The sequence below is a fragment of the Siphateles boraxobius genome, unplaced genomic scaffold (genome assembly GCF_051911475.1).
Source record: "Siphateles boraxobius isolate OS27281-9 unplaced genomic scaffold, OSU_SipBor_1 120, whole genome shotgun sequence".
In the NCBI taxonomy this organism is placed as follows: domain Eukaryota; kingdom Metazoa; phylum Chordata; class Actinopteri; order Cypriniformes; family Leuciscidae; genus Siphateles; species Siphateles boraxobius.
Window position 1 is genome coordinate 1,261,085 of NW_027508723.1, and position 24,579 is coordinate 1,285,663.

The following is a 24,579-nucleotide window of genomic DNA, read 5'->3' on the forward strand; positions in this document are numbered from 1 at the left end:
TCTGACTCCGACTCCTTTGATTTTTTCTGTTTATCTTAATGAATGATGTATATCCTATATATAAACCATGGCTGTATTTTTACATCACTAAATCCAATACAAAAATGTTTCGCTTCAGGGAAATTAATGTCACGAGCCAAACAACCAGTAAACTATTATAATTTCTGCCGGGAATAAAGTAGTGTTCTCATAGTATATGCACGCTTTCTGTTTCTCATATAACACTGCTGGGGAGAATCAAAATAATAAAGACGACCAGCTAGTTTAAGGTAAAATAAACAATAAAAGCCTTGCCTGTTTAAATTGTAATTACAATAAAACCAACTGTAGTTTGTGATACTTTTTATTGGACAGGACAGTCAACAGTGACAGGGTTCGCAGTTCCTTACCAATAAATATCCATGACTTTTTCTGTTGTTTGTGAAAAAGGCCTTAGCCAATAATTTAACAGACGTTATAAGTGCATGAAATATTGTAGACTTGGTCCTTCCTAGAAATATATACTACGAAAAACAAAACTACAGTGATCAGTTTTTAAATCCCCTCATATTTTCAGTTTTCCACAGTCTGAAACCCTGTCCGAAATGTGTGTGTAAGACTAATGAAATACAATCTGCTTCTCAAGCACTGAAAAATATTCCTCGATGCTGAAATAAGGCAAATATCACTGCAGGTTTGAGTCTTGAACGGTGGTTCTGTATGAAAAATTGTTCCTGCCATGGAATAAAAAATGTATTTGCTACTTTTTTCCTTGCAATTCTGAGTTCATGACTAAAAATGTGTTAATTATAATCGTTTAGAACTCACAATTCAGACTTTTTTAAATCAGAATTGTGAGAGACACTGCAAAAACTGGAAACAATAAAAAAAATTACTCATAAAATCAAAATATCAAAAAAATATGCCATATAAAGAATGTCTTGTTTTCTGGGGAAATAAATCAATAGTAAGATTTGTTGCTTAAAAAAGGCAAAATTATCTGTCAATGGGGTCAGAAAAAAATAATTAACATTATTTTCTGACCCTTTTGGTGGATAATTTTTCTTGTTTTAAGCAACAACTCACTTAATTTTGATTTATTCCCCCAGAAAACAAGACATAATATCTTATGGCATTTTACTACTTTAGTAAATGCATCTTGATTTAAGAATGTTTAGATATTTGGACTGGAAACGAGACAAAAACACTAAATAAGAAAAAAAAACATTTTTTCCAGTGTATAAACTCTGAATTGTGAGATTTAAACAGAATTCTGAAAAATAACGTCAAGAATAAAGTCAGAATTGTGAGATATAAAGTTTCTTTTCTTATATTGTTTTACTCCGTGTCCGAAACGAGGTTCTATCCATAGTTCTGACACAGACTATAAATGATATGCTTGATTCACAAGTCCTGGTGATGAGAAGAGAAGCCCTTATGTTGCGGATGTGTTCTGCATGTCGGGCGTGAGGTTGATGAGGGTGTTGCTGGCTTGAGCGAGTTCAGAGATGGACACTCTTCCTCTCTGCTTGATGAACTGAGCCACAGCATTCAACTCCTCCGGTGTGATGAAGATAAACTTCCCTCGGTCGTCGATCACTCCTGGAGAAACACAAGATTATTCTGAGAGCAGTTCATGTGTCTCGTGATCTCTTCTCTGATGAACCTGTCACTCACATGAGATCCACCAATCGCAAACCACAACCATCCAATCCAAATCAAGCCCCGCCCACATTTGGTTTTTTTGGGCCATAAGGCCATTATTTGTGAACGTATGAATTAAGACTTTAATACCAGCAGAAACCCTGTATTGTATTATAAAAATAGTAGGCATGCACCGATATCAAAAATTTGGGCCGATACCGATAACCGATAATTCTTTATATTTGAAAGCCGACAACCGATATATTGGCTGATAAATCTAAACCCAAATTTGTATATATTTTTTGAGAGTCTGATTACAAAAACAAAGTCTCACCATTAAAATCCATTGATGATTTCATGATAATTTTATGTAGCCGATATGATATGACAGATGCACATGTTGCACTGAACTGCATTTTCCTTTTTTAAAAGTGATTTCAATCATATTTCAAGCAGTGCGCATCTGAAGTGTCTCAGCTGAAGGAAATAATCCATTATTTATTAGCTTTAATACATCAGACAAATTTTCTTATCGGGCCGATAACATTAAAAATGAACATATATCGGCCGATACCGATATGGTGGCCGATATATCGCGCATCTCTAAAAAAAACAGGAAGATTGAGGAACTGCTGTAATGGTGTGAAGTGTGTGTTTTGCATCAGGATGAAGTCACACACTCGTACCTGTAAGGGAACCGTCTGCGATCAGGTCCTGAAGTCTAGCAATAGCATCCTGACGTGAAGAAACATCGCAAAAATCAGCTTAAAACACTCAAAAGTGTTCAGAAGTCAAAACTGTTGCACTGAATACTAACCTGTGTGCGCAAGCCAAAGTGAGACGCCAAGTCCTCCAGCAAAACCACTTTCGATTTCTGAGCAGATAGAAGTGAAGCCATAAATATAGGGTATAATAAAAACGACTTTGTTGTGGTAGATGGTCAAACTAAAATATATTCAGACACCTCACATTATCACAGTTTATTCGGTAAAATGGTAATAAAATATGACAAGAATCAGTTGATATTTTGTCTTCTGTTAGACTCTCACACATGAATGATGTTGAATATCTGTCAGCTGTTAAATTTAACTACACAATTAGATAACACCAGTTTAGCTCAACCAATCACCAAGCAATGCTTCATGTTGTTCAGTCTGTGGTGTAAAAAGGTGCATTAGTTATTAAAGAAAAAACACTTTTTTTTCACAAAAACACAAGTGTCGGAATACTTTTTGATCTCAAATATTCATAAGTTTTACTGGTAGTCTCTGTATGAAGAATTTTGGAGTATAATATGTCACAGTTTACTTTATTTTGCTCCCCTCACTTACATAAATGAACTATAGCGTCCTGCACACACTAGTAATAAAATATCAAACATTATATCCGTTGTTTGAATACTTTTTGGTTTGACTGTATGTATGCTTCACATTATATTTACACGAGATGTGCATCACAGTTCTGTACAAATGTGCTTATTTTACAACACCTTTGAATTGATTCATTGAATCAGAATCTGTTTTGATTTCCATAAAAAAGATGGATTCATTAATTTTATATCAATAATCTGATATTTTGCTTTTAGCGCATCATTCAAATGATTATAATAAAGAGACAATTATAATAAAATATCTTTCATTTGTACAGCATATCATACTTTATAGTGTATTATCATAAAAGGCATTTTTCAACACACCGCTGCCTTTCATCTCACAAATATGAATGCGACAGCTTTAATCTGAATGTATAACTGACATATGTTACCTTGACGTACTGGATGAACTCTTGCAGCAGATTGCGTGACTGAAAAACACAAAATAACTTTAACATTTGATAGATTTTGCTTTACATTCAGATTGTTTGCCCTGTAGTGTCTCGCCTTACAGGGTTCATGACATGAAAAATCAAATTCAGTTTCTGACGTGATTCGTGAAATTTTGGGGGGGGGTCTCAAAAAATATTGACAATGTTTTATTTTAACGTGCATTTTCAGTTTTGTGTAATGTGATCATCGTGGAGTATTATGTGTAAAATAGCAAAAATATCATTCATTCATGCATGACGGCGATTTAAACCTAATGCACTTCAATAAAAATACTATACATGCTATTCTTGTCATGAGCATCGAGGTGTGGTGGCGCTGTGGTGAAAATCCCAATCATGTTTAACACGTTAACTCAAAGATTCGTAGAAAAAATATAAACGTTGATCTGCGCGCGAAGTCCTTGAAATCAATTCTGTGTTAAGGAAAGGCATGTTATTCCCAATTATGAGTTGTGGCTGGGTTGTTATAGGTCTACGTGACTATTTGAACGGAGGAATTATGGTATTCTTCTGTAGCCTGACGAGTAATTTAACCCTCGTTCAAGTGAACTCAAAGACAGCCTATTTATAGACTATTTGCTGTTTGACTTATCAATATGTATATAGTGCATACACTTGTAGCTGTTATGTATCTTTGGAAGTCCTTTAAATGAATGGGTTTCATAGCGCAACGCCGCTGAAAGAACGTCTGAAATGGTGAAAGAACGTTTAAACGGCTGGTTTGAGTCTCTACAGACTTCAGAAGATCTCAGCGTCAGGAACAAGTGGATGGTTTATTATAATAGCATCCCGGATCATGTCGGAGGATTTTATGTTTGTTCGGAGCATTTGATGCAATGGAGAGTTCACAAAGAAACAACAAGCAGCGACTCTACTTGATCTGACAGCAGCTGCATCACAAACCCAGAGTAAATTATTTCATAATGCTTTTCTATAAATTATGGTTTTAAATGGATAATGTTTTCAATTGTGAGTGAGCGTTGATACTGTTTCCAGGGCAATGGTGTTAGCCAATCATAACAATGGCATTTACATACAAGCCTTAAAGTCCCCCTGTGTTGAAAATCCAGCTTTTAATGTTGTTTATATGTCTATGTGGTGATTTTAATATGCTTTAAGACAAACCATGTGTAAATTCATAAGTCGACAGCATTGCTGAGTATTTTCTGCTTAAAACTGCAGTGAACCAAAGACAGTCTCAAAAACACGCTTTGAAATTGCTGGTGTTTCTGACGTCACAAACGACCTCGTAACCAATCAGATCAACGTGTGATCGTCAACGAGTGGATCTCTGAGTGAGTGGAGGCGGGGCTCATTTGCATATTCATAGAACCGCACATACTATATGAGGCAAGGGTGTCGAGTTACATTCGATTTTTTTCTTGGAAAAAACTTTTAAATATGTTATTTTTTAGATCAAACCTGAGTTTTAAGGGATGAAATTAATATAGGAGCACCTTAAAATGTGATCATTTCAGACAGAGACTCAGAATAAGGGTTAAATAAATTCTACATATATTTGTTTTTCGCATAAAAACTATTAACATTATAAGTGAACCTCAAGGAACATTTATATATTTTCTTTTTAATCCATGTCATGAACCCTTTAATAAATGAACCCAACAACAAATGTAAAAACTTCCGCTTACACTTTATTATAAGGTTGTAACAGTGTAATTATATATTTAAGTACGGAGTAATAATAAGCAATAATATAGGGTTATGGTAGGATTAGGATTCGGTTAAAGGTTAGTTGCATGTAATTATGCATAATTTACTGTTATTACTATGGAAAGTACATGTAACAAGGACACTGTAAAATAAAGTGTTGTTGCAAACACACTCACTCACTCCCGTCACTAAACACAAAATAACTTTAGCATCAGATGGACAGGACAGAAAAAACTTTTAAATATGTAATTTTGGTGTTTTAAGGGATACAATTATTTACTTAACGGAGACTTTAAAAGGAGCCGCGCAAAAAAAAAAAAAAAGATAATTTCAGACAGAGGCTCAGAATGAGGGTTAAAAATAATAATTTTTCTACATATATATTTGTTTTTCGTGCAAAAAAAAGATTAAAATTATAAGTGAACCCTCAAGAAACATATTAAAATAAAAAATCCATGTCATGAGCCCTTTAATAAATGAACCAGGAATGACCTTAAAATGAACTTTACAGGTTTGCACGGATACATTGTTGCGCACACACACACACACACACACACACACTCACTCCCGTCAACTTCAGCACCGTATGGACAGGAGCGCAGATGTTTTGAGGAACGCACCTCTTGCTCGTCGAGCTCTTCTGCTTCTCCCTGATCCTCGATCACAAACGCCTCCTTCATCCGCTGGTACTCCTCCTCTTCTCTCTTCTCCTGATCCTCTTTGGCACGACGCAACTCATCCTCCTGTGGACGAGACATTTACTGACATTTAAGCAGGAAAGCTGACCGTTTTTCTGTGTTCCACATGAGTTTCACACTGAATTACGCATATAAAGCAGCTCACTGCAAAAAATGCTTTTCTTACTTGGTATTTTTGTCTTGTTTCAAGTCCAAATTTCTAAAAAGTCTTAAATCAAGATGCATTTACTAGATGAGTAAAATGCCATAAGATATTATGTCTTGTTTTCTGGGGAAATAAATCAAAATTAAGTGAGTTGTTGATTAAAAAAAAAAAAAAAAGCAAAATTATCTGTCGGGGGAAAGAACAATAATGTTAATTCAAACAGAAACAACATTATTTTTCTGACCCCATTGGCAGATCATTTTGCTTGTTTTAAGCAACAACTCACTAGAAAACAAGACAAAACTTTACTTATTTAGTAAATGCATCTTGATTTAATAATTTTTAGAAATTTGGACTGGAAACAAGACAAAAATATAAGTAAGAAAAGCATTTTTTGCAGTGTATAGCAGGAAAGTTGACCATCCCTGCATCTAAATGTGCACACTATCCATCCTAAACAGTGTGTGGGATTAAAATAAGTGTCCCAAAGCATAGTATGTTGAAAAGAGTGTGTCAGACTCAGAAGTCCCCAGATTATCTACTATTTCTGGTGGATTTTCGAAGTGTGGATCCGTGCTCACTATGATATACTACGGCTGATATTACCCACAATCCACTGCGCTTTGGAGGAGGAACTACAAACACAAGTAAAAAGTGTTAAAAAACTACAAAACATGGCGGATATACGCGACTGATGGTGAGAGGTTTAGAAAAAGGTTTGAGTGACTAATCAAGTTGAATTGAACCTGATAAAAACATTTATTTTATGTTATCCGTGTTATATTTCATCTGCAATAACAATGTGGACTTTTATATAGATCCGTTTGGCCATTAACTTTTAAAAGCATCATTATGCATGAATATGAGGAGAGTCTCTGTATGAATGACCCGCGACTGCAGATCAACGTGATTCTGCATTTCTCTCCGATACGATGGGAAATGAAATATGACAAGATGATTGACAGGCCAGTTTACTGTGACAGGATGAGACGGAGAGCAACCGTTAAAGATGCAATCGTATAACGTGATGCATTTACTAGATGAGTAAAATGCCTTATAATGAATGTCTTGTTTTCTGGGGAAATAAATCAAAATTTAGTGAGTTGTTGCTTAAAAAAGTCAAAATTATCTGCCAATGGGGTCAGAAAATGCATCTTGATTTAAGTATTTGTAGATGTATGGACTGGAAAAAAGACAAAAACACTAAAAAACTAAAGCACTATTTGTCAAAATGACCTGTTTTTGCTCTTGCAGTTTCTCCTTTTCCTCTTCTTTCTGTCTCTCTTGATCTCTGAGTTCCTGCATTCTCTTCCTCTCCTCTCGCTCTTCCAGCTCGGCCTAAAACACACACACACACACACACACATTAATAACCATACGTCTGATACGGGTGAAACGTGAGATGTAGCATATGGAGTGAATTTTGTGCCATAGATAAACAAACAAATCCAGCAATTTGCAAACGAACTAAAAACAAACATCAAAAACTCGACTCGCAAACAAACAGAAAGCAATGTGCAAAAACAAAAGTCAATTTGAGCAAAAACGCAGAAGTGTTGTGTTTTACAAATATAAATAAATGAGCCTAGATAACATTCCGCAAATAAATATGAATATAGTAGCAGTGTTGTGACCTCTCTCTGAGCTTTCCGCGCTTGTTTCTCTTCCAGCTTCTTCTGTTTCTTTGCTCCCACTTTCCCAGCAACTTGAGGTCGTTCTTCAGACGTTTGCCCGTCTTCCTGACTCTCATCGGCTTCCACAGGACTGTCCTCTGAAGAGAGGGAGACAGATTAAAGGTGCAGTGTCTGATTTTTAGCGGCATCTAGTGGTGAGGTTACGAATTGCAACCAACAGAAGTTACGGTGGCCAACAGGAATTGATGTCGTCATCTGAGACAGCAGAGAGTAGCAGTTCAGCAATGAGGTTTCTTTACAAAGATAAAATTAAGAAATTATGTTTACTTGATTATTCAGTAAAACTATATGTTGTGTATATTATTGTTACTTGTTCATCATTGTGTCAGTGTTTTATTCGCTGAACTAAGCTTGCTTCCTTGCACGAAGAACAACATAGTAACGAAACGCGTTTGTCCGTTCAGGGCCACCGTAGAAACATGTCGGCGCATTTCAATGATCGGGAACCCGCGGTGTGTAGACAGAAACTGCTCATTCTAAGGTAATACAAATATAATGGTTCATTAAGTAAGGTCTTTATACACCACTGAAAACTTCTTTTTCAAGGTAGTGAGGAAACGCGCTCTTTAGCGCTGTGTGTTCGCTGTCGGCTACGCTAGAAACATGACCACACAATATGTCGACCTCCATAGAAGGGGGAGCCCGCAGTTATGGAGATATAAAGGTCTCATTCTAAGGTAATAAAAACATAACGGTTCATTATGCAAGGTCTTTATACACCACTGAAAACATAGTTATGGATCTTATATTGCGTTTCTGTCAATAGATTATATTTTGTATTAAATCTGAGAGCTGGATCACTCGTATATTTATACTTATATTCATACTTATATTCATTTCCTTCTCTGTGGGCCTCGAGTCAGTTCACTAGTGTAACAGCGTAAGCTTCTGTGTTGTACGTCACACGTATCACACACATGACCAGCGTCGGCCAATAGTGAGCCTGCGTGTGACGTAGCTCTACGCTATCACACTACGCTAACTGACTCGAGGCCCACAGAGAAGGAAATGAATAGTTTAAATAAAGTTATTTTTGTTTGTTTTTGCGCACATAAAGTATTCTCGTCGCTTGATAAATTTAAGATTGAGCCACTGTAGTCACTTGGACTATTTTAACGATGTCGATTAACGATTAATAACTTTTCGGGTAACAAGTGTCAATCCCTTAGAAGCCTATGGAGGAGTGATCCAGCTCTCAGATTTAATCACAAATATCTTAATTCGTGTTCCGAAGATGAACGAAGGTCTTACGGGGTTGAAAAACATGAGGTGGAGTAAATACTGACAGAGTTTACATTTTTGGGTGAACTATCCCTTTAACTAATGTTAACAAATACAACTTTAATAACGTATCAGTAAATGTTGAAATTAATATTAAAGCTCCAGTAGGTAGCTTTTGTAAACAAATATTTGTTAAAACTGTCATTATGTCCTGACAGTAGAATATGAGACAGATAATCTGTCTCATAACAGCGCGTACCGTCGTTCGTGACTCTCCTGTTCGAACTCATTCAACGAACGAAATGACTCGAAAAAAGATTCGTTCATTTGGATGAACGAGTTCGAACAGGATCACGAACGTGCGTCACAGAACAGAGCAAGGCGAGCATTTGTGCTTATAAAACTTAATTTTTTTTATTTATTTTTGAAATGACCGATCGTTTCGCTAGATAAGACCCTTATTCATCGTCTGGTATCGTTTAAAACCCTTTGTAGCTGCGCTGAAACTGTCATTTGGTCCTTCAAACGTTTGTGTCCTATTGAAGTCCATTATATGGAGAAAAAGCCTGGAATGTTTTCATCAAAAAACTTAATTTCTCTTTTCGACTGAAGAAAGAAAGACATGGACAGCTTGGATGACATGGGGGTGAGTAAATTATCAGCAAAAGTTTTTTTAAAAGTGAACTAATCCTTTAACGTTATCTTACTAGCTATTTATAACTTATAACCTCCACAGCTCCTCCCTCCACAGCTCCTCCCCCACAGCTCCTCCCTCCACAGCTCCTCCCTCCACAGCTCCTCCCCCCACAGCTCCTCCCCCACAGCTCCTCCCCCACAGCTCCTCCCTCCACAGCTCCTCCCTCCACAGCTCCTCCCACACAGCTCCTCCCCCACAGCTCCTCCCTCCACAGCTCCTCCCTCCACAGCTCCTCCCTCCACAGCTCCTCCCTCCACAGCTCCTCCCTCCTCCAGCTCCATGGTCAATGTAACGATACCAGGCGATGAATAAGGGTCTTATCTAGCGAAACGATCGGTCATTTCAAAAATAAATAAAAAAAATTAAGTTTTATAAGCACAAATGCTCGCCTTGCTCTGTTCTGTGACGCACGTTCGTGGTCCTGTTCGAACTCGTTCATTCAAATGAACGAATCTTTTTTCGAGTCATTTCGTTCGTTGAATGAGTTCGAACAGGAGAGTCACGAACGACGGTACGCGCTCGCGCTGTGCAAGAGAGGGGTGATATGGCCAGCAGCCATATCACCCTGTAGCCCAAGACTGGTTGCCCACTAAAGCTAAGCAGGGCTGAGCCTGGTCAGTACCTGGATGGGAGACCTTCTGAGAAAACCAGGTTGCTGCTGGAAGAGGTGTTAGTGAGGCCAGCAGGGGGTGCTCACCCTGTGGTCTGTGTGGGTCCTAACACCCCAGTATGGTAATGGGGACACTATACTGTCAATTGAGCACTGTCCTTCGGATGAGACGTTAAACCGAGGTCCTGACTCTCTGTGGTCACAAAAAATCCCAGGATGTCTTTCGAAAGAGTAGGGGGGTAACCCCGGCATCCTGGCCAAATTTGCCCAGTGGCCCCTGTCCATCATGGCCTCCTAATCATCCCCATGTATATATATATACCAATTGGCTTCATCACTCTGTCTCCTCTCCACCAGTAAGCTGGTGTGTGGTGGGCGTTCTGGCGCAATATGGCTGCCGTCGCATCATCCAGGTGGATGCTGCACATTGGTGGTGGTTGAGGAGATTCCCCCTTCTATGTGAAGCACTTTGAGTGTCCAGAAAAGCGCTATATAAATGTGATGAATTATTATTATTATTATAGAAAGAGTGCAATGTTAAGAAAATTACATGTATTGCAAAATACATAATGATTTGAGGACCAAGTTTGTAATCAAAGTATGGGCAGGCCATGGTCAAAGTAAAGCATATTGTTGATGTTTCATCCCTATTAGTGAATGTTCCATAACTGTTTATAATCCGCCGTCATCGGTGGTCCTGCTTACTAGCCTGCGCGTTCACGGCAGGCTCCGCTGTGGGGGAGGAGCTGTGGGGGAGGAGCTGTGGAGGGAGGAGCTGTGGAGGGAGGAGCTGTGGAGGGAGGAGCTGTGGAGGGAGGAGCTGTGGAGGGAGGAGCTGTGGAGGAGGAGCTGTGGAGGGAGGAGCTGTGGAGGGAGGAGCTGTGGGGGGAGGAGCTGTGGAGGGAGGAGCTGTGGAGGGAGGAGCTGTGGAGGAGGAGCTGTGGAGGGAGGAGCTGTGGAGGGAGGAGCTGTGGAGGAGGAGCTGTGGAGGAGGAGCTGTGGAGGGAGGAGCTGGGGAGGGAGGAGCTGTGGAGGATGGAGCTGTGGAGGGAGGAGCTGTGGAGGAGGAACTGTGGAGGGAGGAGCTGTGGAGGAGGAGCTGTGGAGGAGGAGCTGTGGAGGAGGAGCTGTGGAGGGAGGAGCTGTGGAGGAGGAGCTGTGGAGGGAGGAGCTGTGGAGGGAGGAGCTGGGGAGGGAGGAGCTGGGGAGGATGGAGCTGTGGAGGGAGGAGCTGTGGAGGGAGGAGCTGTGGAGGGAGGAACTGTGGAGGGAGGAGCTGTGGAGGGAGGAGCTGTGGGGGAGGAGCTGTGGAGGGAGGAGCTGTGGAGGGAGGAGCTGTGGAGGGAGGAGCTGTGGAGGGAGGAGCTGTGGAGGAGGAGCTGTGGAGGGAGGAGATGTGGAGGGAGGAGCTGTGGAGGGAGGAGCTGTGGAGGGAGGAGCTGTAGCGTAGCAGAGAGCAAGGCGGTTGGACCTGTAAGTTGTGCTTGTTCAAATTTTCAGGCTAAGTCAACATTTTCTCAAAACTCCCTACTGCAGCTTTAACTAAGATTAATAAATGCTGAAGAAGTATAGTTCATTCTTAGTTCATGTTAACTAATGAATCTTATTGTAAAGTTTTATCAAAACAATGAACTTTGCAACAAATGTGACACTCCCGTTGCTGTTACTGTTACATTGTTGCGTCGAGCTCAGTGTGTGTGATGAGTGTGTTGACAGTACCGTTGTTCAGTGGTGTGTGATGAGTGTGTTGACAGTACCGTTGTTCAGTGGTGTGTGATGAGTGTGTCGACAGTACCGTTGTTCAGTGGTGTGTGATGAGTGTGTCGACAGTACCGTTGTTCAGTGGTGTGTGATGAGTGTGTTGACAGTACCGTTGTTCAGTGGTGTGTGATGAGTGTGTTGACAGTACCGTTGTTCAGTGGTGTGTGATGAGTGTGTTGACAGTACCGTTGTTCAGTGGTGTGTGATGAGTGTGTTGACAGTACCGTTGTTCAGTGGTGTGTGATGAGTGTGTTGACAGTACCGTTGTTCAGTGGTGTGTGATGAGTGTGTTGACAGTACCGTTGTTCAGTGGTGTGTGATGAGTGTGTTGACAGTACCGTTGTTCAGTGGTGTGTGATGAGTGTGTTGACAGTACCGTTGTTCAGTGGTGTGTGATTAGTGCGTTGACAGTACCGTTGTTCAGTGGTGTGTGATGAGTGTGTTGACAGTACCGTTGTTCAGTGGTGTGTGATGAGTGTGTTGACAGTACCGTTGTTCAGTGGTGTGTGATGAGTGTGTTGACAGTACCGTTGTTCAGTGGTGTGTGATGAGTGTGTCGACAGTACCGTTGTTCAGTGGTGTGTGATGAGTGTGTCGACAGTACCGTTGTTCAGTGGTGTGTGATGAGTGTGTCGACAGTACCGTTGTTCAGTGGTGTGTGATGAGTGTGTCGACAGTGCCGTTGTTCAGTGGTGTGTGATGAGTGTGTCGACAGTGCCGTTGTTCAGTGGTGTGTGATGAGTGTGTTGACAGTACCGTTGTACAGTGGTGTGTGATGAGTGTGTCGACAGTACTGTTGTTCAGTGGTGTGTGATGAGTGTGTCGACAGTACTGTTGTTCAGTGGTGTGTGATGAGTGTGTTGACAGTACCGTTGTTCAGTGGTGTGTGATGAGTGTGTTGACAGTACCGTTGTTCAGTGGTGTGTGATGAGTGTGTTGACAGTACCGTTGTTCAGTGGTGTGTGATGAGTGTGTAGACAGTACCGTTGTTCAGTGGTGTGTGATGAGTGTGTCGACAGTACCGTTGTTCAGTGGTGTGTGATGAGTGTGTTGACAGTACCGTTGTTCAGTGGTGTGTGATGAGTGTGTCGACAGTACCGTTGTTCAGTGGTGTGTGATGAGTGTGTCGACAGTACCGTTGTTCAGTGGTGTGTGATGAGTGTGTCGACAGTGCCGTTGTTCAGTGGTGTGTGATGAGTGTGTCGACAGTGCCGTTGTTCAGTGGTGTGTGATGAGTGTGTTGACAGTACCGTTGTACAGTGGTGTGTGATGAGTGTGTTGACAGTACCGTTGTTCAGTGGTGTGTGATGAGTGTGTTGACAGTACCGTTGTTCAGTGGTGTGTGATGAGTGTGTTGACAGTGCCGTTGTTCAGTGGTGTGTGATGAGTGTGTTGACAGTGCCGTTGTTCAGTGGTGTGTGATGAGTGTGTTGTTCAGGGGTGTGTGATGAGTGTGTTGACAGTACCGTTGTTCAGTGGTGTGTGATGAGTGTGTTGACAGTACCGTTGTTCAGTGGTGTGTGATGAGTGTGTTGTTCAGTGGTGTGTGATGAGTGTGTTGACAGTACCGTTGTTCAGGGGTGTGTGATGAGTGTGTCGACAGTGCCGTTGTTCAGTGGTGTGTGATGAGTGTGTCGACAGTGCCGTTGTTCAGTGGTGTGTGATGAGTGTGTTGACAGTACCGTTGTACAGTGGTGTGTGATGAGTGTGTTGACAGTACCGTTGTTCAGTGGTGTGTGATGAGTGTGTTGACAGTACCGTTGTTCAGTGGTGTGTGATGAGTGTGTTGACAGTGCCGTTGTTCAGTGGTGTGTGATGAGTGTGTTGACAGTGCCGTTGTTCAGTGGTGTGTGATGAGTGTGTTGTTCAGGGGTGTGTGATGAGTGTGTTGACAGTACCGTTGTTCAGTGGTGTGTGATGAGTGTGTTGACAGTACCGTTGTTCAGTGGTGTGTGATGAGTGTGTTGTTCAGTGGTGTGTGATGAGTGTGTTGACAGTACCGTTGTTCAGGGGTGTGTGATGAGTGTGTTGACAGTACCGTTGTTCAGTGGTGTGTGATGAGTGTGTCGACAGTACCGTTGTTCAGTGGTGTGTGATGAGTGTGTTGACAGTGCCGTTGTTCAGTGGTGTGTGATGAGTGTGTTGACAGTACCGTTGTTCAGTGGTGTGTGATGAGTGTGTTGACAGTACCGTTGTTCAGTGGTGTGTGATGAGTGTGTTGACAGTACCGTTGTTCAGTGGTGTGTGATGAGTGTGTTGACAGTACCGTTGTTCAGTGGTGTGTGATGAGTGTGTTGACAGTACCGTTGTTCAGTGGTGTGTGATGAGTGTGTTGACAGTGCCGTTGTTCAGTGGTGTGTGATGAGTGTGTTGACAGTGCCGTTGTTCAGTGGTGTGTGATGAGTGTGTTGTTCAGGGGTGTGTGATGAGTGTGTTGACAGTACCGTTGTTCAGTGGTGTGTGATGAGTGTGTTGACAGTACCGTTGTTCAGTGGTGTGTGATGAGTGTGTTGACAGTACCGTTGTTCAGTGGTGTGTGATGAGTGTGTTGTTCAGTGGTGTTTGATGAGTGTGTTGACAGTACCGTTGTTCAGTGGTGTGTGATGAGTGTGTTGACAGTACCGTTGTTCAGTGGTGTGTGATGAGTGTGTTGACAGTACCGTTGTTCAGTGGTGTGTGATGAGTGTGTTGACAGTACTGTTGTTCAGTGGTGTGTGATGAGTGTGTTGACAGTACCGTTGTTCAGTGGTGTGTGATGAGTGTGTCGACAGTACCGTTGTTCAGTGGTGTGTGATGAGTGTGTTGACAGTACCGTTGTTCAGTGGTGTGTGATGAGTGTGTCGACAGTACCGTTGTTCAGTGGTGTGTGATGAGTGTGTTGTTCAGTGGTGTGTGATGAGTGTGTTGACAGTACCGTTGTTCAGTGGTGTGTGATGAGTGTGTTGACAGTACTGTTGTTCAGTGGTGTGTGATAAGTGTGTTGACAGTACCGTTGTTCAGTGGTGTGTGATGAGTGTGTTGACAGTACCGTTGTTCAGTGGTGTGTGATGAGTGTGTTGTTCAGTGGTGTGTGATGAGTGTGTTGACAGTACTGTTGTTCAGTGGTGTGTGATAAGTGTGTTGACAGTACCGTTGTTCAGTGGTGTGTGATGAGTGTGTTGACAGTACCGTTGTTCAGTGGTGTGTGATGAGTGTGTTGACAGTACCGTTGTTCAGTGGTGTGTGATGAGTGTGTTGACAGTACCGTTGTTCAGTGGTGTGTGATAAGTGTGTTGACAGTACTGTTGTTCAGTGGTGTGTGATGAGTGTGTTGACAGTACCGTTGTTCAGTGGTGTGTGATGAGTGTGTTGACAGTACCGTTGTTCAGTGGTGTGTGATGAGTGTGTTGACAGTACCGTTGTTCAGTGGTGTGTGATGAGTGTGTTGACAGTACCGTTGTTCAGTGGTGTGTGATGAGTGTGTTGACAGTACCGTTGTTCAGTGGTGTGTGATGAGTGTGTTGACAGTACCGTTGTTCAGTGGTGTGTGATGAGTGTGTTGACAGTACCGTTGTTCAGTGGTGTGTGATGAGTGTGTTGACAGTACCGTTGTTCAGTGGTGTGTGATGAGTGTGTCGACAGTACCGTTGTTCAGTGGTGTGTGATGAGTGTGTTGACAGTACCGTTGTTCAGTGGTGTGTGATGAGTGTGTTGACAGTACCGTTGTTCAGTGGTGTGTGATGAGTGTGTTGACAGTACCGTTGTTCAGTGGTGTGTGATGAGTGTGTTGACAGTACCGTTGTTCAGTGGTGTGTGATGAGTGTGTTGTTCAGTGGTGTGTGATGAGTGTGTTGACAGTACCGTTGTTCAGTGGTGTGTGATGAGTGTGTTGACAGTACCGTTGTTCAGTGGTGTGTGATGAGTGTGTTGACAGTACCGTTGTTCAGTGGTGTGTGATGAGTGTGTTGACAGTACCGTTGTTCAGTGGTGTGTGATGAGTGTGTCGACAGTACCGTTGTTCAGTGGTGTGTGATGAGTGTGTTGACAGTACCGTTGTTCAGTGGTGTGTGATGAGTGTGTTGTTCAGTGGTGTGTGATGAGTGTGTTGACAGTACCGTTGTTCAGTGGTGTGTGATGAGTGTGTTGACAGTACCGTTGTTCAGTGGTGTGTGATAAGTGTGTTGACAGTACCGTTGTTCAGTGGTGTGTGATGAGTGTGTTGACAGTACCGTTGTTCAGTGGTGTGTGATGAGTGTGTTGACAGTACCGTTGTTCAGTGGTGTGTGATAAGTGTGTTGACAGTACTGTTGTTCAGTGGTGTGTGATGAGTGTGTTGACAGTACCATTGTTCAGTGGTGTGTGATGAGTGTGTTGACAGTACCGTTGTTCAGTGGTGTGTGATGAGTGTGTTGACAGTACCGTTGTTCAGTGGTGTGTGATGAGTGTGTTGACAGTACCGTTGTTCAGTGGTGTGTGATGAGTGTGTTGACAGTACCGTTGTTCAGTGGTGTGTGATGAGTGTGTTGACAGTACCGTTGTTCAGTGGTGTGTGATGAGTGTGTTGACAGTACCGTTGTTCAGTGGTGTGTGATGAGTGTGTTGACAGTACCGTTGTTCAGTGGTGTGTGATGAGTGTGTTGACAGTACCGTTGTTCAGTGGTGTGTGATGAGTGTGTTGACAGTACCGTTGTTCAGTGGTGTGTGATGAGTGTGTTGACAGTACCGTTGTTCAGTGGTGTGTGATGAGTGTGTTGACAGTACCGTTGTTCAGTGGTGTGTGATAAGTGTGTTGACAGTACTGTTGTTCAGTGGTGTGTGATGAGTGTGTTGACAGTACCGTTGTTCAGTGGTGTGTGATGAGTGTGTTGACAGTACTGTTGTTCAGTGGTGTGTGATGAGTGTGTCGACAGTACCGTTGTTCAGTGGTGTGTGATGAGTGTGTTGACAGTACCGTTGTTCAGTGGTGTGTGATGAGTGTGTTGTTCAGTGGTGTGTGATGAGTGTGTTGACAGTACTGTTGTTCAGTGGTGTGTGATGAGTGTGTTGACAGTACTGTTGTTCAGTGGTGTGTGATAAGTGTGTTGACAGTACCGTTGTTCAGTGGTGTGTGATGAGTGTGTTGACAGTACCGTTGTTCAGTGGTGTGTGATGAGTGTGTTGACAGTACCGTTGTTCAGTGGTGTGTGATGAGTGTGTTGACAGTACCGTTGTTCAGTGGTGTGTGATGAGTGTGTTGACAGTACCGTTGTTCAGTGGTGTGTGATGAGTGTGTTGACAGTACCGTTGTTCAGTGGTGTGTGATAAGTGTGTTGACAGTACTGTTGTTCAGTGGTGTGTGATGAGTGTGTTGACAGTACCGTTGTTCAGTGGTGTGAGATGAGTGTGTCGACAGTGCCGTTGTTCAGTGGTGTGTGATGAGTGTGTCGACAATGCCGTTGTTCAGTGGTGTGTGATGAGTGTGTTGACAGTACCGTTGTTCAGTGGTGTGTGATGAGTGTGTTGTTCAGTGGTGTGTGATGAGTGTGTTGACAGTACCGTTGTTCAGTGGTGTGTGATGAGTGTGTTGACAGTACCGTTGTTCAGTGGTGTGTGATGAGTGTGTTGTTCAGTGGTGTGTGATGAGTGTGTTGACAGTACCGTTGTTCAGTGGTGTGTGATGAGTGTGTTGACAGTACCGTTGTTCAGTGGTGTGTGATAAGTGTGTTGACAGTACTGTTGTTCAGTGGTGTGTGATGAGTGTGTTGACAGTACCGTTGTTCAGTGGTGTGTGATGAGTGTGTTGTTCAGTGGTGTGTGATGAGTGTGTTGACAGTACCGTTGTTCAGTGGTGTGTGATGAGTGTGTTGACAGTACCGTTGTTCAGTGGTGTGTGATGAGTGTGTCGACAGTACTGTTGTTCAGTGGTGTGTGATGAGTGTGTTGACAGTGCCGTTGTTCAGTGGTGTGTGATGAGTGTGTCGACAATGCCGTTGTTCAGTGGTGTGTGATGAGTGTGTCGACAATGCCGTTGTTCAGTGGTGTGTGATGAGGGTGTCGACAGTGCCGTTGTTCAGTGGTGTGTGATGAGTGTGTCGACAATGCCGTTGTTCAGTGGTGTGTGATGAGTGTGTCGACAATGCCGTTGTTCAGTGGTGTGTGATGAGTGTGTTGACAGTACCGTTGTTCAGTCGTTTGTGATGAGTGTGTTGACAGTACCGTTGTTCAGTGGTGTGAGATGAGTGTGTTGACAGTACCGTTGTTCAGTGGTGTGAGATGAGTGTGTCGACAGTACTGTTGTTCAGTGGTGTGTGATGAGTGTGTTGACAGTACCGTTGTTCAGTGGTGTGTGATAAGTGTGTTGACAGTACTGTTGTTCAGTGGTGTGTGATGAGTGTGTTGACAGTACCGTTGTTCAGTGGTGTGTGATGAGTGTGTTGACAGTACCGTTGTTCAGTGGTGTGTGATGAGTGTGTTGACAGTACCGTTGTTCAGTGGTGTGTGATAAGTGTGTTGACAGTACCGTTGTTCAGCGGTGTGTGATGAGTGTGTTGACAGTACCGTTGTTCAGTGGTGTGAGATGAGTGTGTCGACAGTGCCGTTGTTCAGTGGTGTGTGATGAGTGTGTTGACAGTACCGTTGTTCAGTGGTGTGTGATGAGTGTGTTGACAGTACCGTTGTTCAGTGGTGTGTGATGAGTGTGTTGACAGTACCGTTGTTCAGTGGTGTGTGATGAGTGTGTCGACAGTACTGTTGTTCAGTGGTGTGTGATGAGTGTGTTGACAGTGCCGTTGTTCAGTGGTGTGTGATGAGTGTGTCGACAATGCCGTTGTTCAGTGGTGTGTGATGAGTGTGTTGACAGTACCGTTGTTCAGTGGTGTGTGATGAGTGTGTCGACAGTACTGTTGTTCAGTGGTGTGTGATGAGTGTGTTGACAGTACCGTGTGATGAGTGTGTTGACAGTACCGTTGTTCAGTGGTGTGTGATGAGTGTGTCGACAGTACCGTTGTTCAGTGGTGTGTGATGAGTGTGTCGACAGTGCCGTTGTTCAGTGGTGTGTGATGAGTGTGTTGACAGTACCGTTGTTCAGTGGTGTGTGATGAGTGTGTTGACAGTGCCGTTGTTCAGTGGTGTGTGATGAGTGTGTTGACAGTACCGTGTGATGAGTGTGTTGACAGTACCGTTGTTCAGTGGTGTGTGATGAGTGTGTTGACAGTACCGTGTGATGAGTGTGTTGACAGTACCGTTGTTCAGTGGTGTGTGATGAGTGTGTTGACAGTACCGTTGTTCAGTGGTGTGTGATGAGTGTGTTGTTCAGTGGTGTGTGATGAGTACCGTTGTTCAGTGGTGTGTGAGGAGTGTGTTGACAGTACTGTTGTTCAGTGGTGTGTGATGAGTGTTTTGACAGTACCGTTGTTCAGTGGTGTGTGATGAGTGTTTTGACAGTACCGTTGTTCAGTGGTGTGTGATGAGTGTGTTGTTCAGTGGTGTGTGATGTGTACCGTTGTTCAGTGGTGTGTGAGGAGTGTGTTGACAGTACTGTTGTTCAGTGGTGTGTGATGAGTGTTTTGACAGTACCGTTGTTCAGTGGTGTGTGATGAGTACCGTTGTTCAGTGGTGTGTGAGGAGTGTGTTGACAGTACTGTTGTTCAGTGGTGTGTGATGAGTGTTTTGACAGTACCGTTGTTCAGTGGTGTGTGATGAGTGTTTTGACAGTACCGTTGTTCAGTGGTGTGTGATGAGTGTGTTGTTCAGTGGTGTGTGATGTGTACCGTTGTTCAGTGGTGTGTGAGGAGTGTGTTGACAGTACTGTTGTTCAGTGGTGTGTGATGAGTGTTTTGACAGTACCGTTGTTCAGTGGTGTGTGATGAGTGTGTCGACAGTACCGTTGTTCAGTGGTGTGTGATGAGTGTTTTGACAGTACCGTTGTTCAGTGGTGTGTGATGAGTGTGTAGACAGTACCGTTGTTCAGTGGTGTGTGATGAGTGTGTCGACAGTACCGTTGTTCAGTGGTGTGTGATGAGTGTGTAGACAGTACCGTTGTTCAGTGGTGTGTGATGAGTGTTTTGACAGTACCGTTGTTCAGTGGTGTGTGATGAGTGTTTTGACAGTACCGTTGTTCAGTGGTGTGTGATGAGTGTTTTGACAGTACCGTTGTTCAGTGGTGTGTGATGAGTGTGTCGACAGTACCGTTGTTCAGTGGTGTGTGATGAGTGTGTAGACAGTACCGTTGTTCAGTGGTGTGTGAGGAGTGTTTTGACAGTACCGTTGTTCAGTGGTGTGTGATGAGTGTGTTGACAGTACCGTTGTTCAGTGGTGTGTGATGAGTGTGTAGACAGTACCGTTGTTCAGGGGTGTGTGATGAGTGTGTAGACAGTACCGTTGTTCAGTGGTGTGTGATGAGTGTGTTGACAGTACCGTTGTTCAGTGGTGTGTGAGGAGTGTTTTGACAGTACCGTTGTTCAGTGGTGTGTGATGAGTGTTTTGACAGTACCGTTGTTCAGTGGTGTGTGATGAGTGTGTAGACAGTACCGTTGTTCAGTGGTGTGTGATGAGTGTTTTGACAGTACCGTTGTTCAGTGGTGTGTGATGAGTGTGTAGACAGTACCGTTGTTCAGTGGTGTGTGATGAGTGTGTCGACAGTACCGTTGTTCAGTGGTGTGTGATGAGTGTGTCGACAGTACCGTTGTTCAGTGGTGTGTGATGAGTGTGTAGACAGTACCGTTGTTCAGTGGTGTGTGATGAGTGTTTTGACAGTACCGTTGTTCAGTGGTGTGTGATGAGTGTGTCGACAGTACCGTTGTTCAGTGGTGTGTGAGGAGTGTTTTGACAGTACCGTTGTTCAGTGGTGTGTGATGAGTGTGTAGACAGTACCGTTGTTCAGTGGTGTGTGAGGAGTGTTTTGACAGTACCGTTGTTCAGTGGTGTGTGATGAGTGTGTTGACAGTACCGTTGTTCAGTGGTGTGTGATGAGTGTGTCGACAGTACCGTTGTTCAGTGGTGTGTGATGAGTGTGTCGACAATGCCGTTGTTCAGTGGTGTGTGATGAGTGTTTTGACAGTACCGTTGTTCAGTGGTGTGTGATGAGTGTTTTGACAGTACCGTTGTTCAGTGGTGTGTGATGAGTGTTTTGACAGTACCGTTGTTCAGTGGTGTGTGATGAGTGTGTCGACAGTACCGTTGTTCAGTGGTGTGTGAGGAGTGTTTTGACAGTACCGTTGTTCAGTGGTGTGTGATGAGTGTGTCGACAGTACCGTTGTTCAGTGGTGTGTGAGGAGTGTTTTGACAGTACCGTTGTTCAGTGGTGTGTGATGAGTGTGTAGACAGTACCGTTGTTCAGTGGTGTGTGATGAGTGTTTTGACAGTACCGTTGTTCAGTGGTGTGTGATGAGTGTGTCGACAGTACCGTTGTTCAGTGGTGTGTGATGAGTGTGTAGACAGTACCGTTGTTCAGTGGTGTGTGATGAGTGTTTTGACAGTACCGTTGTTCAGTGGTGTGTGATGAGTGTGTCGACAGTACCGTTGTTCAGTGGTGTGTGATGAGTGTTTTGACAGTACCGTTGTTCAGTGGTGTGTGATGAGTGTGTAGACAGTACCGTTGTTCAGTGGTGTGTGATGAGTGTTTTGACAGTACCGTTGTTCAGTGGTGTGTGATGAGTGTGTCGACAGTACCGTTGTTCAGTGGTGTGTGATGAGTGTGTTGACAGTACCGTTGTTCAGTGGTGTGTGATGAGTGTTTTGACAGTACCGTTGTTCAGTGGTGTGTGATGAGTGTGTCGACAGTACCGTTGTTCAGTGGTGTGTGATGAGTGTGTAGACAGTACCGTTGTTCAGTGGTGTGTGAGGAGTGTTTTGACAGTACCGTTGTTCAGTGGTGTGTGATGAGTGTTTTGACAGTACCGTTGTTCAGTGGTGTGTGATGAGTGTTTTGACAGTACCGTTGTTCAGTGGTGTGTGATGAGTGTGTTGACAGTACCGTTGTTCAGTGGTGTGTGATGAGTGTGTCGACAGTACCGTTGTTCAGTGGTGTGTGATGAGTGTGTTGACAGTACCGTTGTTCAGTGGTGTGTGATGAGTGTGTTGACAGTACCGTTGTTCAGTGGTGTGTGATGAGTGTGTCGACAGTGCCGTTGTTCAGTGGTGTGTGATGAGTGTGTTGACAGTACCGTTGTTCAGTGGTGTGTGATGAGTGTGTTGACAGTACCGTTGTTCAGTGGTGTGTGATGAGTGTGTTGAGAGTACCGTTGTCCGATGCCCGCTGTGCCCGCTGGGCGCTCACGCGGGTGTGCAGGTTTCTCCGGCGTCGGGGCATTCCCACGGGACGCTCCTCTGAGGCCTGCGGACGAGCCGCGGATCGAGACGCCACATCCCGACGCTCCTCACGGTCCGCTGGGAGAAGAAGAGCGCAAGAGCTGAGATCCGAGATGTTCATGTTTTACTCACTGTAGTGCTGGACTGTTAGATGTATTATTCTTTCTTTATCATTCATTTATTTTAATCTAATTATTTATGTAATTAGGACGATATAATTTAATTATGTATGCATGCATGTATTTTAATATAATTTATTTACTTGTTTTAGTCTTTTTATTATTTATTTAAATATTATTTATTTACTTGTATACTTTAATCTTTTTTATTATTAGTTTAATATAATCTATTAACTCATTTATTTTTAATCTTTTGTATTATTTATTTAAATATCTATTTATTTATTTATTTTAACAATTTATTTATATATTAATTTTAAGAATTTGTATTATTTATTTAAATATAATTTATTTACTTGTTTCTTAGTGCTGTACTATTATATGAATTATTCTTTCTTTAGTATTTATTTATTTACATTATTTATGTAATTATTGAATTTTCAATGCATGTATGTATTTTAATATATCTTTAATTAATCTTTTGTATTATTTATTTTAATACAATCTATTAACTTATTTACATTTTTTATATTTATTTTAACAATTTATTTACATATTAATTTTAATTTGTATTATTTATTTTTAATGTAATTTACTTATTTATTTTAATATACTCTATTTACTTATTTAAAATTGTATATCTAATATATTGTAATCTTGTTTATTATTTATTTTAATATAATTTATTGACTTATTTAATCTTTTTACTAGTCATTTTAACAATTAATTTACTTATTTATTTTATTATTATTTATTCGTCTTTTACAGTTTGAAAACACTGTTCTAGGAAGTTCATGACAATTTTGAGCGGAATAAAATATTTTACAAAATTAGTTTTTAAAGTGCCAAAGTGAAAACTACAAGTAAAACAGCTCTGTAATATTATTTATTGTGAAAACACTTGACGTTAATATTATTTATTGTGATTAATACAATTATTTATTATTTAACTTGACGTTAAATGCTTTTCTCACACAGTATTAATAAGTCTGTATACTTGAAACTAAGTAAATATTCTTCACAGGCTTCCTGAGATTAATTTTTACAGCCAATGAACATCACATGAGTTTAATAAACAGAGTTTTGAGCAGTAATATCAGGTTATTTATGACAGCTGCTCTCTGTCGCATTACTGACTTTATTAATTTCCATATTTTCACTCACCTTCCTCAGTCCGTCCACGAACTTTCAAAGCAAACACGATCAGAACGAGCAGAATAATCGCAGCTACGATATACAGAACCACATCCATTTCGATAATAAATAAATAAAATTAACACTGCTAACTTCAAACAGCTCTGTGCAGAAAGAGGAAGTTGACGTTGTCTTGATCGTGCGTCACTTCCGTCTCACAGCGCGAGTCCTACAGCCGTGGAGGAACAATATACAATATACTAATAATATAATGCTAATATATAATTTAATTAACTTATTCATCCAATCATCTATTCTCCTCTACATTAATTTAACTTGTGTGTGTGTATATATATATTTATTTATTTATTTAAATATAATTTAGTTACTTATTTGAAAATTTCTTCATATTTATTTTAATATAATTTATTTTCTTATTTATCTGAATGTATGTGCTTATTTATTTTAATCTTTTTATTATTTATTTGAATATAATTTATTTATTTATTTGAATATGAATTTGATATTAATATTGGTTTTAATATAATTTACTTTGTATATCATTTTAAAATATAATTTATTTCGTTTTTTAAATATTTCTTAATATTTATTTTAATATAATTTATGTACTTGTTAATTTTTAACTCATTTATTATTTATTTTAATATAATTTATTTACTTTTTATAATTTATATACTCATTTAATTATTTATTCTAATATAATTTATGTACTTGTTTATTTTAACCATTTTATTATCTATTTTAATATAATTTTAATTACTTATTTGAATATTTTGTATGGGAATTTGTGTTTATTAACATAATATATACCATATATATATATATATATATATAATAAAACAGTATATTATATCAGTTGCATTTGGAGGACTAGGAGTGACACTATAGATATAGATAGATATTAACTTAGATATAGATATTAATAAACTTTAAGAGTCACTCTTGTTTGTTTATATATATATGTGTGTGTGTGTGTGTTTTACAAAGAATGTACATTTAAAAATGTACTATTTTATGGTTTCATTTAACTAAATGTTAAAACAGGGTTTAGCTTAAAATCAATCTATTTTAAAAATGATATATTAAGCTTAAATT

General features: G+C 41.2%; 1 protein-coding gene across 2 annotated transcripts; it reads right to left on the reverse strand.

Moving 5' to 3' along the window:
• Nucleotides 1-330: 330 nt before the first annotated feature.
• ddrgk1 (DDRGK domain containing 1) lies at nucleotides 331-23,680 on the reverse strand. Of its 2 annotated transcripts, XR_013201063.1 has the most exons (10): nucleotides 23,494-23,657; nucleotides 22,142-22,288; nucleotides 7,596-7,732; nucleotides 7,198-7,299; nucleotides 5,739-5,861; nucleotides 3,388-3,426; nucleotides 2,441-2,497; nucleotides 2,310-2,358; nucleotides 1,168-1,581; nucleotides 331-927 (listed from the first exon to the last, which is right to left on the reverse strand). XR_013201063.1 is itself a non-coding variant. In XM_077222952.1 (9 exons), exons 1-9 carry the CDS (start codon nucleotides 23,579-23,581, stop codon nucleotides 1,415-1,417), a joined length of 909 nt encoding a protein of 302 aa, XP_077079067.1. In that variant the 5' UTR covers nucleotides 23,582-23,680; the 3' UTR covers nucleotides 331-1,414. The 2 variants fall into 2 exon arrangements, 1 of the variants encoding a protein (XP_077079067.1); XM_077222952.1 differs by having other exon boundaries at nucleotides 331-1,581; nucleotides 23,494-23,680.
• Nucleotides 23,681-24,579: the final 899 nt, after the last annotated feature.

Bases quoted from the DNA above. Each gene is read 5' to 3' on its own strand.
- ddrgk1 (XM_077222952.1), bottom strand. From the start codon at position 23,581: ATGGATGTGGTTCTGTATATCGTAGCTGCGATTATTCTGCTCGTTCTG. The intron at 7,733-22,141 runs GTACTCTCAACA...CCCTCTCTTCAG, and splicing joins ACAGCGGGCATCGGACAACG to AGGACAGTCCTGTGGAAGCC. The intron at 2,359-2,440 runs GTTAGTATTCAG...TCTTCACGTCAG, and splicing joins ACTTTGGCTTGCGCACACAG to GATGCTATTGCTAGACTTCA.